Source organism: Sinocyclocheilus anshuiensis, unplaced genomic scaffold (genome assembly GCF_001515605.1).
Source record: "Sinocyclocheilus anshuiensis isolate Anshui unplaced genomic scaffold, SAMN03320099.WGS_v1.1 scaffold514, whole genome shotgun sequence".
Classification (NCBI taxonomy): domain Eukaryota; kingdom Metazoa; phylum Chordata; class Actinopteri; order Cypriniformes; family Cyprinidae; genus Sinocyclocheilus; species Sinocyclocheilus anshuiensis.
This window is the reverse complement of record NW_015542348.1, coordinates 90,528-107,866: the sequence shown is the minus strand read 5'-3', so window position 1 is coordinate 107,866 and position 17,339 is coordinate 90,528. Positions and strand designations below refer to the sequence as shown.

The window sequence follows — 17,339 nt, the reverse complement described above, 5'->3', positions numbered from 1 at the left end:
GCTCAGTCATTCAGGCAGTCTCTCTCTCTCTCTCTCTGCACGCCCTGTTTAGGCAGGTTTTGTGCCATTGATCGTCGTCGTCATCCTTAATAAATAAAACATTTATTCATGTTTGGGTGTCGGCTGTGAATCCACAGGCGAGAAATCCCCCACCACTAACTGCAAACTGGCATTAAGATCTGCCTCCATTTTGTTAGCAATGCCCCAACTTCCAACGATCCAATCAATTGCCGAAGGACGAAATCAAGTCCCACCCTCTCATTTCAGATGCCGTTTCACTCAGATATACGTCACAGTAGAGAAGAAAAGACAACTGCAACTTCCGTTTCATGCCGACTTTAAAAATAACCAACTTCCAGGTAGCTGCAAATTATTGTTAATGTCAGCGGCCCTTAATCAAGGCCATAAAATATTAATGCAAGAGGAGTGCCAAATTTATGTCACTTTCTTTATTTAGCATCTGGATCATAATGCTGAGGTCAACAAGAGGAACTTGACAATGAATTTCAAGCCCCTTCCTCCAGATGGACAAAGAAAAACAAATTCTGCAGCGAACAAAAGACATCTATGTGTATATGGGTGTGTGAGAGAGAGAAGGAGTGTGGGTCAGTTCCTCACATTGTTTGTAACATAAGAAAATATAATGACCTTCAAAAAAAGGCCAAGTTTCACGCTGATTCACTATTGTGATGCAGATGCGTTGTTGTATTCACTAACACCGTGTACACACTACCAATGCCAGGCTACTACATGAAAAGGAAAAAAAAAACATTGTGATTTTTAAAGGAGCCATGAATTATTATTATTATTTTTAATATATATGTGAGGTCCATGTGTAATATCGGTAGGATTTTTACATCAAAATCAGTCAAATTGTACTTGCTATGATTGGGAAACATCTTTGCATATGAAATAAGAATTATCCAAGTAAAACTATTGAACTATTGAAATGCAACTATGATTACAGTTGCAACGACTAACTAATTGTGAAAAGTGTGGATTACAGTATTAATACTGAACATTGTAGTCAATGTTGAACACATGAATGTAATGGCTTGAGTTTTGTTTAGCACAAGCTCATACACTCTCATATGGAACGATATTCCGGACAGTTTTCAAATAGAATAGCAAATTGTATTTTCAATTGCGTTTTCCATATGTGGGCGCATAAATTGTGACAATCCAAATGCAATTGCAAATCCTGCATTACGCGGCAGTGCCGCCCAGTACTCAAACTAATCACTTCACTTTTGGGACGGGGTGTATGGAAGAATATCCAGGGCAACTTTCAAAAGGAATTTAAAATTGTATTTTCAATTGCGTTTTCCATATGTGGACGCATAAATCGTGACATAATCCAAATGCAATTGCAGGTCTTGCATTACCGTTTGCATTTTCGCTTTCGCGAACGCACAGTGACTGCCACATTTCAAATGAAAAAGCAAAGTCCATTTGCAACTGTATTTCCCATGTCTTAGGAGTTATGAGCCTGTCATATTCAATATTAATTACCACGTCTGCTTTTTCACTCTCGCTGCGTCGCGAATGTAACCTGCCAAAACTCAAATGGAATCGCAATTCGTTTTGCATTTGAATTTCCGATGTCTACTTGGAAAGCTGCCAATCATCGTCAGGGGCGGGTCTATACTAGGGGGGAAATTCCTTCACCGCGACAGCCCTAGCAACTTGTATAGCCATGTAAGGCAACACTTGAGGAATATAGTGTGCAGGATGGAAATTATGCAAATGATCAGAAAGAAGGAGAGTGAGTGACTGATAACTTCCTCAAATCTGCATCCAAAAGTAATCAGATGAAATGTGCTTCAGCTGCACTTTTTAATAGGCTTAATAAACATGTAAAATAACATAATATACAGTTTATATGAAAATAGTCTGGCAGTAAAATACTTGAAAATACTAACAATTAAAAAAAAATCTTGTTGGTAACAGTCTACTTCATTTTGGAAAGCATACCAAAGGTAAAACAGTAAAAGTTAAGAATACAACAGTCTCACTGCACAGGGCACACAGTGACTATCCTGTCAATATGTAGCCAATGTCACAATAAGATATGTGAGTGATTCAGTAACTTCACAGTTCAATCTTTAATATATATTTTTTTCATAAATAAAACATTAACTTGATCCCCAACACTGGCACCAAAGTGAATTATCAGTTACCAAATAGGTATACTGACACATGCACTTCCGTTCATGAAACTGGAGATGAACATGGAAATTTCAAAACATTTAGATTTGATTAATCTTTTGCATTATCAAACTTCCATTGTTGTCCAAACACTGATATTAGGGTACCATTCAATAGTATGAATTACATCTTGATTCTCAAATAATTAGCAAAAGCTCTTTTAAAACCAAATGTCTGATGCTCTGTGACATGCTTGGATATGACGAAGGAAAGGCAACTCTTTATTTGCCACACAAAGTGTAAGAATTTGCCTTCCCACTTACAAATAAAAATAACATAACAGAGTTAAAAAGAGGAAACAAGATAGTGTTTGGTGGCTTGACACATGCAGGTTAACAAAAAAAACCTTTGCACTTTGAGTAGATCGTAACAAGACAGATAGAGGACTGGCACTTAAAAAGCAACTTGGAAAAACAGTGCATGTTATGTTGCTGTCGCACCTTCCTTTATATCAGGGATTACCAAACTTTTTTCTCAGTGAATACCAAAATATTTACTTGAAATAAATAAGTTCATGTTTCAACAATTTAACACAGCAACAGATACACTCTTTGCGAGAGCCAACTAACACTACAAGTTACAATTCAAATATGTCTTAAATTCTTCAGTTCCAAACATTCACTCATGCTTTTAACATGACAAATCCTTGAGCTTTTAGTTTGGCAGAATATAGGTGAAATGCTGTAAACTTCTGTCCACAAAAATGTTGCCAAATATCGGAATGTGAAATTGCGAATGTAAATAAATCAGACCTGCTGCACGTTGTGTTCCCAAATGCATGTATTACTCCGACGTAAAACAGTGCTTGCAGAGAATGAGTTCGTGAGAAGCAACATTTATTGTGAACCAAGTCACTGTGAAAACACTGTATTATAAGCCGCATGCATGCAAATGAACACAGTACCGCTCTTCACCCTAAAGCATGCAGCGCAACTGAATCTATACTTCTTTAATTAAATTGCAGGATTTAATAATCACAATTTGATATATCGCTATTTCAGTTTTATTTCCATTGAAGAGGTCATGAAATCAAAGAGGATCGAAATGTTCTTGATAATTTACACATATAAGAGGTTACTCTTCAATAAAACATGCCGCAAGTTTCAGAACTCCCCATAATACGAATTATTCTTTTCTACCCTTCTGAAATACCTGTAGTTGAAATTGGGAGAATCGCGAAATCATCACCGTATGTAATCAGTGAGGTGTGTTCTGACCAACTCATGTCTGTCCATCAATCACAAGAACAATACTGCTGTTGGATAAAGACATCGAGTTAGACAGTCAAATTCGAGACGTTGTTCTGTCAGTGGAAGTAAAGAAACTGCACCTCCAAAAACTTTGCACAGCCTTCCTTCCAAGCATATCATTGTTTGAGCGTTGATAATAAAATCAGTTCATACCTGTGTACATGCAGCATCTAATGTAATATGACAGTAATGACAGCAGCACTTTTAAACTATATACTGAAAATTAAGCACTTAAGCGAGCAAAAACAATTACCATGCTGAAACAGACTGTTGCAATCACTGTGGTTGTGCCGTTTCAGTTTCTTTTGACTTGGGCTTAAACATATATGGCTCTATCACAGCGCTTGCCATGTTGAGTATCAAAATGCACAATGCTGTAAAGGAAGGTGTGGATATGATGAATGATAATTTTTTTTAAATATTGAACCTTTTTGGTGCAAAAAAACTTTGCAAATGTTATAAACTAACCTCGAGAAAAATCTGAAACTGCATTTATGACTGCTTATATTTAAAGCAATGAATTAGAAAATAAAACAAACAAAAATAAAATCAAGTTCCATTGACTCAATCATCAAAAAATGTTGATATTAAATTTAATAATGCATATTAAAGTATTGCTTACAGCGGTAACCAAGGAAACGCTATGTCACTGCTGTTCCAAGACTGAACATGCATTCACATTCAGCTCGTCTGCTTTATTTTGTTAATGTTGCATTTAATTATAATTGACTTTTCATTAACTCACCCTCGTTTGGGAAACCCTGCATTATACAATAGAGCAGCATTCAAGACACATTTCACAAAGAATAAAGCCCAGAACAGCCTATACACTGTTTAGGAAAGATCATAATTGTGTAAACTACTTCCATTAATGTATTCATTAGTGCTTTACATTTCTTGTACAGTATGTCTTTGGTTATTTATTTAACAGAGTACTCAGTTACTAAAGCTCCTTGAGCTGTAGTAAAGGTAAGAGCAAAGGCCAAAGCTGATATCACTCCTCTTCTCTGTACAAAAACAAGTCCAAGGACTGTAAACCATTTGGCAAGGACAGGGTTTGTCACAATGTGTCTCACGTAAAGACACCAAGCAGTAGAGGCCATGTTTCAAACATGCAGTGATACTGTTCAGCTATGTGTGAATGTGTCCAAAAGGGTTAATACTCAATTTAATGTAGCCCTATTTCATACTTTTAATTTTGAAAGGGGTTTAGTTCTAGTCTTAACTTTAAGTTATTAAATGGTTTTGGCAATTTTACACCTTGATCGCAGGTCTTAAGGTGTATGGTATGAAACCACGCAGTGTTAGAATGTTACAGTTAGTTGTTTAGCAACTAGCAACCAATTAAAAACTGCCTCAGCGCACGTGCTTTGTACAGTAGCACAAATGATTAAGTTTAGGCTCTCTATCTGAAAGAAAACAGTTTGAAAATGTCAAACAGAAAATGTGTTACACTAAGTGACACTATTATGTTAAAGTGCCCCTATTATGCCATTTCAAATATTGCCTTTTATGCAGTGTGTAATGTAGCTGTATGTGACTGTAAACGTAAAGTTGTAAAGCTGAAAGTGCACGATAAATAAAGCTCTGTCAGGACCACTATTGTCAAAATGATTGACACTTTGCATACAGTTTGGATTGGCGGTATGGTTCTGTTCTGTAAACAAAACAAAACAGAACCCAATGCAGATATCATTAATGTTCTTAATGACATTTTAGTAGGGCTGGGCGATATGAAAAAAAAAAAAGAACGTTTGACCGATTCTCGATTTTTTACGATTTTAACTAGTCAACTTGAAAATGTTACTACAACATGATTCAAGTAACTTTTTCTTTATTAACCCTCTAGTTAAAGAAATTTCTATTTCAAGTGCACCACACATGAAGTTGTCAACATGATGTAAATGTTAAACAAATCACTTGTTAAATATCTTTGCAAAAAAGATGCATGAACTACAACTACATCTTGTACAAACTTGTCTTATGCATATTATATGTTCAGAAATAATACATGGAAAATGCTTTAAAAAAAATCTCAAAAGTCAAGGTAAATCAAATTCAAAACCACTGAAGATGTAACACCAGTAGACCAGTATTATTAACAAAACAATGAACAGGCTGTCACCATGATGCAAACATGAAATTACAGACATACAGTAGTAGTTCTTTACAGGTTTTTATTGGATTGCGCTGCTCTTCCTTTGTTTTTTTTCTATGTGAACATGGATGCGTTTGACTGTTGCGCTCGTGTCTCTTGCAAAGTCTTATGCATGAAATGGCATTATAAAAACACGGCACACAAGTTAAAAGAAGTTCACTCCCATCTTTCTGCATTTTTCCTATTCCACTGCCCACGTCGCATATTTGTCAACACAAAAGCGCATTCTGTGTGAATGGCACCTTATGGTCCTTCACAGAGCGCGTCACACGTGAGCGGTTAATCACGTGTGCCGACATGCCGTTGGATCATTCTTTTCTCTTTACTGTTAACATTGGCATATTGTCAAAGTGTCTAATTCTAACGTTTGGTAATATTTCTATTAAAAAAAATGAATCCTCGATTTATAAAAAATTAAATTGTGGTAAAACATTAAATTCAAAATCTATAAAACCGGAAAAATCGCCCAGCCCTACATTTTACTGTAACAACATTATTAAAGACAAGTCTGATTCAACGAGGAATATTAGAAAGCCAAGTTCTGACTGTGACGAAAGGAGGAGTTGGGGATGGAGGAGGGTAATTTGTTCCTGAGCAAGCCATAAAGGCACTGAATAATACTGAATAGAACTTATATAGGAATGCCGTGATAGGCATCATATCTTAGAGGTAGATGTGGATCAGCTGAGAGTCAGCCGATGCAAGCTTGACATGACCTGCCAGAACTAACGCTATACGCTTGATTTCTGTCAGGACCACTATCGTCAAAATGATTGACACTTTGCATACAGTTTGGATTTGGCGGTATGGTTCTGTTCTGGGTAAAAACTCCCCGCTCATCCATGCAGCCTGTCATCATGAATGAGCAGAGAGAGCAGCAAAAACAAAAAACAAACAAACCATAGGCTGACACCCACCAACCACAAACTGATGGCGAATCTGAAACCAGAAGCATGTCCTTCTGAAATAGCAGCTGAGAAGAGCAGCATGCTCCTTTAAAGTAGTTACCTGAAAAAGCTTAAAGGTGCTGTGTTTTTTTTTTTTACTGCACTAAAGCATAAAAACACAACAATACATTTGAAGATATTCAGGAAACAAGTATAGAAAGTTCACATTTTCTCCAGCCAGTTATTGCACTTTGAAAATGTGCATTCCATGACAGAATGACAGAATGTTTTTGTTTTGGTCTGTGAGATTCCACCCACTTACAGTTTACCCAACAGTATTTTGGCAGCCTGGGTTGCCAGTTTGCAGCAAACACTGCATACTGTAGTCATGGAAGTGAGCAAATGAACTGTGTCAGAAATAGCAGATTTTACCCAACCTAAAAAGCTTCGGCATCCATCTAAAAAGCTATATGACCACAGCATATTAAAACGCGGATAAATCAACTCATCAGTTTACAGTGTAAGGTTCGTTGCCTCCTACTGTCAGTTGCACTTGTTCATGTTGCGTGTCCTTAATCTGACAACCCACGTGAGCGTTGAGTCTGAGGAGGAGGGGGTGGGAGAAAATTATTTTTTACATTTTATTTAGAATGCAGTACCCATTTCAACAACTAGCTGTTATTATTACATACCTCTAAAGTGACAAGCATGTTGTCAATACCTAAAGCTTAAGGAACAAGCATGTTGCCCTTACCCAGATGACAGTGTTGGCATTTGAATTAGCAACCTTTAGTAGAGAAATGTACATACTGTGCATCAAGTAACAAGCATAACTGATACACTAGATAGCATTAAGCAACAAGCATGTTGCTGGCTTAATGACAGCATGTTGCAATAATAGTCAGAGAATCTTAAAGAAACAGCATTTCCAATAACCAGATGAGCCTTAAGCAGCAAGCATGTTTCAAGACCATCAGATAGCCTTAAACAACAGCTTTGAAATCAAGCATCTTGCTGTTGCAAGTTTAACCGGTTACCAGCACATCACAATAACAACCAATAAGCATAAAGCACTAGCTTGCTCTATTCTTTTTCTATTCTGTCTGTTTTCTTTTTATTTATTATATGATTAAAAAAAAAAAACCCTTGCTACGTGTACTGCATTAAAGGGGTCATATGATGCTGCTAAAAAGAACATTATTTTGTGTATTTGGTGTAATGAAATGTGTTTATGCGGTTTAAGGTTCAAAAAACACATTATTTTCCACATACTGTACATTATTGTTTCTCCTCTATGCCTCGCCTTTCTGAAACGCTTAACTGAGACTTGTTATAGCACTTGCATATCATTGCTCTTTTGTTGATTTTGATTGTTTCCATTGTCCTCATTTGTAAGTCGCTTTGGATAAAAGCGACTGCTAAATGTCTAAATGTAAATGTAAAGAAACAAACATGCCTAGCAACAAACATGTTACTGAACAACTATAAGCCCTAAACAACAAGCAATATTTGCCAATACCCTGATAGCTTTAAAGCAATGAGGAAAAAAAAGAAGAAAAATTAGCTTAGCTTCGTGGGACATTCAGAGATGAGCAGAGGGTGAAATAGCCAGCTGTAACGTGGATGCTTGATCCCTTTCTTGTTATCCTACTCCTTCACGCAGAGAAGGCAGATCTCGTCTAAACTTGTTCTTGAGGCAGTCATAATATACATGTAACATAATAATAGTTATTCTTAATCATAATATGTTAGTTTCTATTAATATTGAAGGCTATATGCTTAATATTTAGCTCTGCTTGACATTTTGTATCAGGGGGTCCCTGCTCCATGTCTCTATCGCCTAAGGGGTCCTTGCCCTGAAAAACGTTGAAGACCCCTGCTGTATGTTGAGAAGACACTGTCCTACACTGTGAAAGTAAATTCATTTTATTTTCACTTCCGAAAGATGAGGCTGTAAAGAATCAGTGGTTAAAATTCACAGCAGTACAACCCCAATCTTTTTTTGTGTTCCCATCATTTTACTGACAACTGCTTCTTGAATCTTAGGGGGTTCAACGTAGGATTCACGAAACACTTGCTCTTGAAAGATGACACAGTACCCAGTTTATTTGGACCAGCTGGCTCCACTGAATCACAACCTGTATGTATGATCAATAATAGATGTATATTTTTTTCTATTGAGCATTCAAAATATGGATCTTTGGCAATGGCCGTATTAAACACGCGCTGTACGCGTTAGACCGATGCCAACACACTGAGCCATCTGACAGATCAAAGTTAGGCTCACGGAATGGAGGGGTTTAGAGAGACTGAATCTTAGTACTGCTTCAAACAGATCATTGGAAAATGAGGTGATATTAAATCCATATTTTGAGAAAACGAAAGCGTTTTTTGACATTGCATGCATGTAAACCTTTTGTAGGAGACTACCAAAACAATATTAGGAACCTTAAAAATGGCATAATAGAGGCTTTTTAAGAAGACTTTTCTATGTTAAGAAGACAGATCTATGTTGTGACATTTCTATATATGGTCAAGCAGTTATTAAAACAGGTTACGTGCTTGTTGCATGCAGTATTTGGCAATGTTATTGACCTCAAAAATGTGGAAAATAAAAACATTTATGCAGGGTTTACAAATGTAGTGTGTGAAATGACTCCCCTGGATTAAAAAGAGAGAGAAAGAGAAAATGTTATTTTTTAATCATGTTTTACTTTGCACAGAGTTGTCAAACACGGTCCATGCACTTTCATGTGCAACATTTTCATGTTGTTTTTCCTGTCCATCCTTGTGTTTCCAACTCCTCAACTGTTTTGACAGTGTGAGTCACACCTAAAACGTTGCTACCATATTTTTTACAGTAAAATTCCGGCAACCATAGCTGCCGTTTTTTTACCGTAAATTTTACGGATTTTTTCCATGTTCCAGCCTCCAGCAAAACTATCCAAACTCATTTGATTTTCATTACCAAACAAAAACACTACATCAACAATGAAGGGCATGAGGTTTCAGGTTCCCCTAAAGTGCAACCTTGTTTTCATGATGCCAGGGACTGACACTCACATGCTTGTGCACAATAAAACATCTCTAATTCACTTTGTTGCATTTGTTATGTTGGTTGGACTTTCATCTGATTCTGCTGCATGTATAGATAGCACAGTTTTTTCTGTTAGACCTTTAGCACAACACAGCAATATGATTCTGGGTGATTCAGCCATCACACTATGAGTTTATCATCAGCCTCTCAGCCTCTAAAGAGTCACCATGCACACAAGATTATTTTTAGTCATGTGTTATTGTTGACAAGATATCTTGTACTTGACTATTAAACTAAACTAAAACCTAGGGCTGCACAATTAATCGAATTTCTAATCACGATTACAATTAGGCCTATGTATGCCACAATTACGTAATCGTTAAGTAAGAGGCAATTAATCGTTCAAAGTCCACTTATGTTATTCTGCGTGCTTAAGATGCGTCTTTTTTCTTTCTACATGTTATCTTAAGGGTTTTTATTTTAGTATAACATTATAATACCATTCATATTTTAACTTTTTTATAATTTAAAGAAGAAACCAATCTGTTGTATAGTTGACATTTGAGGCTTAATACTATAGAAAAGCACTAAAAGCTTTTTAGTTAGTATTTTCAGCTTGTTTATTTTCATATAAAAATACGGCATGCAGTTGTATCAAACAATGGTATGAACATAATTTAATGTAAATTGTGATAATCATAATTAATAATCGCAATTACAATTTCAAGGGAATAATCGACAATTATGATTTTTGAACAAAAAAAAAAAGAGAACAAAAATCATATTTGTCGATTATGATCGACAATATAACATAATTCACAATATAACTTGTACTTGGCTATTAAACTAAGCTAAAACCACCAGACAAGCTTAAAGTGCTACTGAGTAAAACCTACATGAATGAATGGCAGCATTAAAGTCCACCATGCTCAATTTGAATTTCTGCTGTTGCCTGAGGGTAAAGACATGTAGCTGTCCTCATAATTTGCTTACTTCCACATGACAAAGAAGTTTCAGACAGAGGAAGTGAATAATAAATTAATGACAAGCCATTGCTCCAGCAAGACATGTGACTCATATCAATGTCTAAAGAATTATAAAAATACATGCCTTACATATTCAATCAGAGAGAAAACAAACAGAACCTTTTGTGGTCATGTGTTTGTGATGTAGCATTTTCCACTGCACATGGACAGTCAAGAGAGTGGAAATTATTTAGAGACACAGCTGGCCGTGTGTATGTATAACCAGCTCTTGCTTAGTGGTTAGATATCACTCACGAGAAAGAAAAGTTTGTTTGTCCAGCTTTACATTTTATGTAGTTAGTGTTTATGTAGTTAGTGGCCCAAAAACACAGAATATGCATGCTGAGAGCTGAAATCTGAAGATGTGTTGTTGTAGCACAGGATCTGATGTACTCATTCATGTGGCCATCCCATGTTGCAGAAGAGGAATAGAGTCACTCCTTCTTACTATTTATGAAACTATTTAAATTGTCTTTAATGTTAATTTTATATTAAATTATTTATTATTATTAAATGATTTTTGGTAGATCTTGTAGAGGAGCTTAATTAAAAAAAAGAGAGAGAGAGAGAGAGAAAAGTTAACTTCATTTGACATACTTTTTCATTATATTTCCAAATATTAGTGATATTTGAAGGGGAAAAAATCAAGTAAAAACTAAGTGTGGCATAAAATCATTTAGGACATTGTTTTGTTGTTATGTTACAATAAAAGCTTAAAACGCAGAGGACATCTTTCCACCCTCATTACTGTGTGTCAAGGTCTTTAAGTTGTTGTTTTTTTATCACATAAAAAGTCTAATCATTAAAAACTACAAATCCTCTTGATAGTAATGATTCAAACATATTAAAAGATTCAAAATATCCGTTAAATTTGTTAAAACAATACATTTAACCTGAAAAATATGTTTGACATTTGCATTGCAACTTTGCACACTGACGTTGAACGTGCAAGAAAAGTATTGTATTTTAATATTTATTACTTAATGGTTACACCATACGACATTTTTTGAGTCACTGAATTAAATTAGCGTAAAAATTTATATAATGTTTTAAACGTAAATACAAAGATTACATATCTAATAACTTGGCACAAGTAACTTGGCACAAGTGTTTCAACTAGTGTTTTGTAAGATTCTCCTGTTTATCACACATCGTCATCTGTCATTGCCTCTTCAATCAAACATGCGACAAGCTCTTACCTTTCCAAACTTCTGATGCTGGACGTACAGTTGTCCCTCCTTAACGTGAGTGTCCATTTTTAAACTATTCTCTAGCCGCACAGCAAGATAAACGATAACTATATATTTCTCACTCTTTCACTCTTTTTCCGATTTCCTACCGCGTGAACTTCCGCTTGGCAAACTTTTGCTTCAGGGGCGTTTCGACGGGAATTCATTAAAGTTATTCTAGAAGTTAAATGAATGTTTGGAGGGAAAAAACGAAATTTTAAACCAGAACGTTTTCATGCTGCTGAACCTGGATTTTGAATCTCTCTCTCTCTCTGTTGCGATAGAGGAAGCGTGCGCCCACAGGCTTTCCTCCCACCTACTCCTCAGCCCAAACACAGGCAAAGCATGACCTGAAACCTTTTCTCTTGCAATTGTAACTGTTTTTCAAAATGTGTGTTGTCATCCCTGTTACAACAGTGAGAAATCACAAGACAGGTGCAGTTACTGTATTTACATCCATTAATTAATTTTGTAATTTTTTAACATTCATTTAGCACTGCAATAATTATGGTTCTATTACTGGCAAATGCAGGGTGTCCTGCTGACTCCCATGCTTAGTCCTTTTATTTTTAGAATGCACTAAGCCTATGATCCATATCATTCATTGGGCTGCTTCTCATGGTTTGCTCACACATGTTTGACTTCACATGTTTTTGATTTTTCTTTAATCCTCGATCTTGCACTGTACATGTCTTGCAAACGTAAACATATGGTTTTCTGTTGTAAATTAAACGTTGATGCAAATTGTGATGTTAATGTCACTGTGATAAAATTGTGATACTTATGGAAGTATGGATAATGGGTTGAAGCAGTAATAATAGGCTGAAAATTACAAACCAATCAGAAGGTAATGTTTTGCCCTCAATGCCATCATTTTCCAGCAAAAGTATTTTTATGTTGAATAGCTGTCATGAAGTTATTAAACCGGAAAGTAGAATAAATAAGCAAAATAAAATAAAACATTTATATGTTTAACATAGCATATTTATATGAAATAAATAGCCTAAAACAGCATGTGGGTCAGCAAAGAGTGAATCACAAATGCAGTGGGATGCAGGGAAGTAACACAATCACTGCTCACAATGACACATAATGTCAGCTTGACATTCACATTAGACGTTCCGCTTTTAAACTGTCATTTGTAGTTTTTTATTGTTATTATTATTTTGATGATCTACTTAAAATAATTCAGTAACTGTATGTATTTTGTTGTCTTGTCTATCAGCATTTTTGAAGGATGAATTTATAAGTTTACAATAAAAATGATGTGAATATTTAAAAAATTATTGGAGAAAAAATAAATAATGAATGAATAGTAAAAATGGTCATGTCATTCTTGGGACAGCGAGATTCTTTCAGTCATGCTGCCATCTGTTGGTCAGAGTGTATAACGTATGTTTTTTTCTTTCATTTTTTCTTTATATTTTTTCTTTATATTTTATTGTTTGTTTCTAATTATTTGTGTTACTAGAAACAAACGATTATTGAGATAATACGGAAAAAAATAAAAAAAGCGAAAAAACTAATCATATTATCTGGTCTTCTCTTAAATATAGCCATATTATAAAAATGGATGTGAATAAAAATTTAATGTGGATTTAGATAATAAAAAATGGCTTTCTGTCAAAGTCCGCGTGTTAGCCTATTCACTGAAAGTTAAGCAGCTGACTGAGTGGTCATGTCATGTGACTAAAGAGGAAGCGGACGAGATGAGCGCAGTGTGAGTTTATGAAAAAATATATAATGAAGCAAATATGATCCATTTTAATGGCATTTTAACATAAACACGCTTATTAAAACGCGTAATAAAAAGTAGTGATGGCGAGATGAAGCCATATTAATCAATTGAAGCCTTTCATCCAAGTGGTTCACAAAAGGGTTCATTTCTCGAGGCTTCATTTGCTCACAATAGCACCTGGTGGCCAAAGAGTGTAAAACAAGCAGATACATTACAGATGATCTATGATACACTGTTTTGGGCCAGTTAAGGCTTAGAAATAACGGTAAAGAAAAAAAAATCAATTTCCACATAGACTAATCTATTTATATGAATATAATGTGTATTTTATAATGATTGTATAACATAATACAACATAATTGTGTAATAAACGTATTGGCTTGAAATGAATGGGGCTATCAAATGTGTGTAAATCAAGTCTTTGCTCATAATAGGCAGGAGGGGCAATATTATTAGAATAAAACTGGAAAGTGGCTGAGTTTAACAGGGTAGAGGACTGTGAATTTACAAGATTTGAACCGCTTCCTTAACCAGTCTGGCCAAGCAGGCTTCGGACGTCATCAATGACGTCATTGCTCTAAACAGCGATACAAGCGTCGATACTATACGCGCTTCACTGAAAGCTGCCGGGATTTTTCGAAACACGCTCCAAAGCCTCGCCACAGAACGTAACATCACTATTAAAAAGCTTCGCTTGAAAGCACGTGCCTCATGCCAAATGTTTGAGGGAAAGTGTCAGTAACTTCAGAGAAAAATGAATGAGAAACTATTCTTGACTTTGACAGCGGTGGTACACACTAAAGCAGTGCTGGTTTCTGCTGAGGGACACATCCTCGCTGAGACAGATGGACCATGTACCAATCACTGGGTAAGATCGGAGAACGTCCTTTAATATGGACTGAAGTCAGCTACTGTAGTCTGTACTTGAAGTTTATATATGACTCTTGTTTTTTTGTTGTTGTTGTTTTTTTCCTGTTCATTTATAGTTGGTTGGTGTTGATAATTGTATTAATGGGATCAATGACATGGTCCAGAGGGCTAAAATCAAGGCAGGGCTGGACCCGGACACACCAGTTTTTTCATGAGTGAGGTGATGATGCCTCAGTCAATCCTCTGCACATTCACCTTCATCAGGTCGCTTTAAAGTTTTACACATTGTGTGTTGACAGGGCATGTCTTTGAGTGGTGGAGAGCAGAAAGCTGCTATCCATAAGCTGATTGATGACATGAGGGAGCGATACCCCAAGCTGAGTCAAAGTTATTTTATTACCACTGATGCCATTGGTGCTATGGCAACTGCCAGTGACTATGGTTTGTGCAGTGTTTTTGCAACTAACAGTAGTTATGGATCTCAGGACATAACTGTCATCGTAAACCTTTCTGTCTTTCTTTTTGTCATAGGAGGTGTAACGTTAGTGGTGATATCAGGCACTGGCTCGAACTGTATGCTGGTGAATCCAGATGGCACACAGGTTGGCTGTGGGGGCTGGGGTCATATGATGGGAGACGAGGGCTCAGGTAACCATATGGAAAGAGAAACCGACTGACATAACAGCACTGTGATCACACACACCCAGTCTTATCTTAGAAAGATGTTATCTTATCTTACAAATGAATTCCTTGCAAAGGCTCTAACCATACAAAGGCTCACTGTACATTGGGTCACTGATGTGACGTGACAGCTTGCGTGATTTATGTTTCGCCCTTCATAATTTCCGTTAAGGGAACATAGTGAGCATTTATGCTCGCTGGTTTTCATGGTGCATTGTGGGACTTTTTAGGGAGAGAACATTTCTTGCACTAGAAGGATTTTATGATTGAGACAGCCTTTAAAATGGCCAACTCTCTGATCGGTGCCCTGACTACTGAACTAGGGAGCACCTTTTATTATCCATCTCAATGATCTAATGAAAAATGTACAGCTTGGATCCAGTGTGTCCTTGAAACGCATTGTCATCTGATCACTCAAACCAAATTCAGAGGTGAGTGATGCATGCATTTCATGGACAACTGATTGGACAGTTGTCCATAAAAATTTGGGAACTCTGCAGTCCACATAGTGTAAATGTACAGATAGCAGTGTAAACAAACCCAGAGACACAAATTCATCCTGTGTAATAGCTAAGCTTGTCCTACTTGCGCAACATTCACAACCACTGAACTAAAATAAGGGTTGGCAAGCTTGGGAAGATTTAATCGTTTGACAGATTTGTAAAAAGTAATACATAACTTTTTGGGATCTGTTTTTTAACTGTTTTTGAAAGAAATGTATGCTTTTATGTGATCACTAATAATGTAAAAACTGTAATTTGTGAAATATTATTACAAATTTAGAGTAACTTAAAAAAAAAAAAAATTTATTCCTGTTATGGCAAAAGCTGAATTTTCAGCAGCCATTACTCCAGTCTTCCATGTCACGTGATCCTTCAGAAATCATTCTAATATGCTGATTTGGTGCTAAATAAACTTTTCTTATTATTATAAATGTTGAAAACAGTTATGCTGCTTAATATTTTTGTGTAAACAGTGATCTTTTTTTTTTTTACAGAATTCTTTGATTCATAGAAAGTTCCAAAATATGCATTGTTTTTTAATACTATTTTTTTTTATTTGAAATAGAAGTCTTTTGTAACATAAATTTCTTTACTGTCACTTTGAATCAAATTAATGTGTCCTTGCTAAATAAAAGTATTTTGTTTCTTTTTTTCTTTCAAAAATAAAAAAGAAAGAATTCTGACCTGACTTTCAGTGTTAATTCTCGTGACTTTAGGAAGCATTTTCACTCTATCTGACGTCAAACCACCAGGTGTAAATAGCAGTCTGTATTGGCTGTTTCTGATCTGATCACCCGAGATAGATGTTATTACTAGATGTGAACGGGGCCTGAGCTTTTTCTTTCTCTCTGTCTTTATCTTCCTGTAGCATATTGGATTTCTCACTTGGCTATTAAAATGGTTTTTGATGCCAGAGATAACCTCGTCACATCCCCTCATGATATCACCTATGTTAAGAAGGCCATGGAAGACTATTTCCAGGTTAGGACTCGCTGGTCACTTGATTTAATATTGTGCTTAATTTGATACTTGAATAGAAGTGATGGCATGTCCTTGTCGTTTTGTTCATCCCCAGGTGTCGGATTTGATGGGAATGCTTCCTCATTTGTGTGTGTGAGGTTGTGTGCACGTTATGCCACACATTATTGTTCTGTTAGTCTTTTGGATGGAGAAAGATTATGTACAGCGAAATGTCTAAAACCTTGCATATCTCCCAGTTGCACAAATACTAGCTTAAAATAGTCACGGTTCAGGAGTTTTACCACTAACTGCATCTACACACAGCTGTGTACCTGATTAAGATATTCCAATTCAGAGTTTTCTTGGAGCCAAAAAGATGAGATGTAAATGTGATGCTCTGGCCCTCTGAACTTCAGACCACTGGTGGAAGCAAATGACTTTGCAGCATCAATCGCTGCTAACCCCGAACATCCCTTCTTCTTCTCTGCCTTATCACCACATCCTGTGTGTGAACAGATGTAAAAGACCCACCTCTATTTGTCCTCATTACATCTAGATGTACTGAAAGCTAGATTGTGCTGATTGTTATGAGACTTATTTAGAGAAGAATTGTAGGCAGGTTGGTCCATCTAAGAATGCCGATAACCAGATCAAAAGATCCATGATTCATATATCAGTTACCATTTAGCATTTCTAATTCATGGTATGGCCATGAAAATGAACAAGTGCATGTAAATGTGTTTTTTTTTTTGTCATTATGTATTTATTTAAGTACTTATTTTAAAATATGTGA

General features: G+C 36.0%; 1 protein-coding gene and 1 pseudogene across 2 annotated transcripts in view; one reads left to right on the top strand and one right to left on the bottom strand.

Annotated features, from left to right (window-relative positions):
• LOC107691464 (docking protein 1-like) overlaps nt 1-17,339 on the bottom strand; it is a 24,962-nt gene extending 7,623 nt beyond the window's left edge. The window contains exon 1 of one of the 2 annotated variants that reach the window (XM_016490068.1): nt 16,879-17,339. Coding sequence is in view for 1 of the 2 variants with exons in the window: in XM_016490067.1 (XP_016345553.1) it covers nt 11,765-11,821 (57 nt within the window). In the remaining variant the exon portion in view is untranslated. Of the gene's footprint in view, nt 1-11,764; nt 12,047-16,878 lie in introns of those variants that run through there. The other variant, XM_016490067.1, reaches the window with a different exon arrangement.
• LOC107691465 (N-acetyl-D-glucosamine kinase-like) lies at nt 14,121-16,871 on the top strand (annotated as a pseudogene).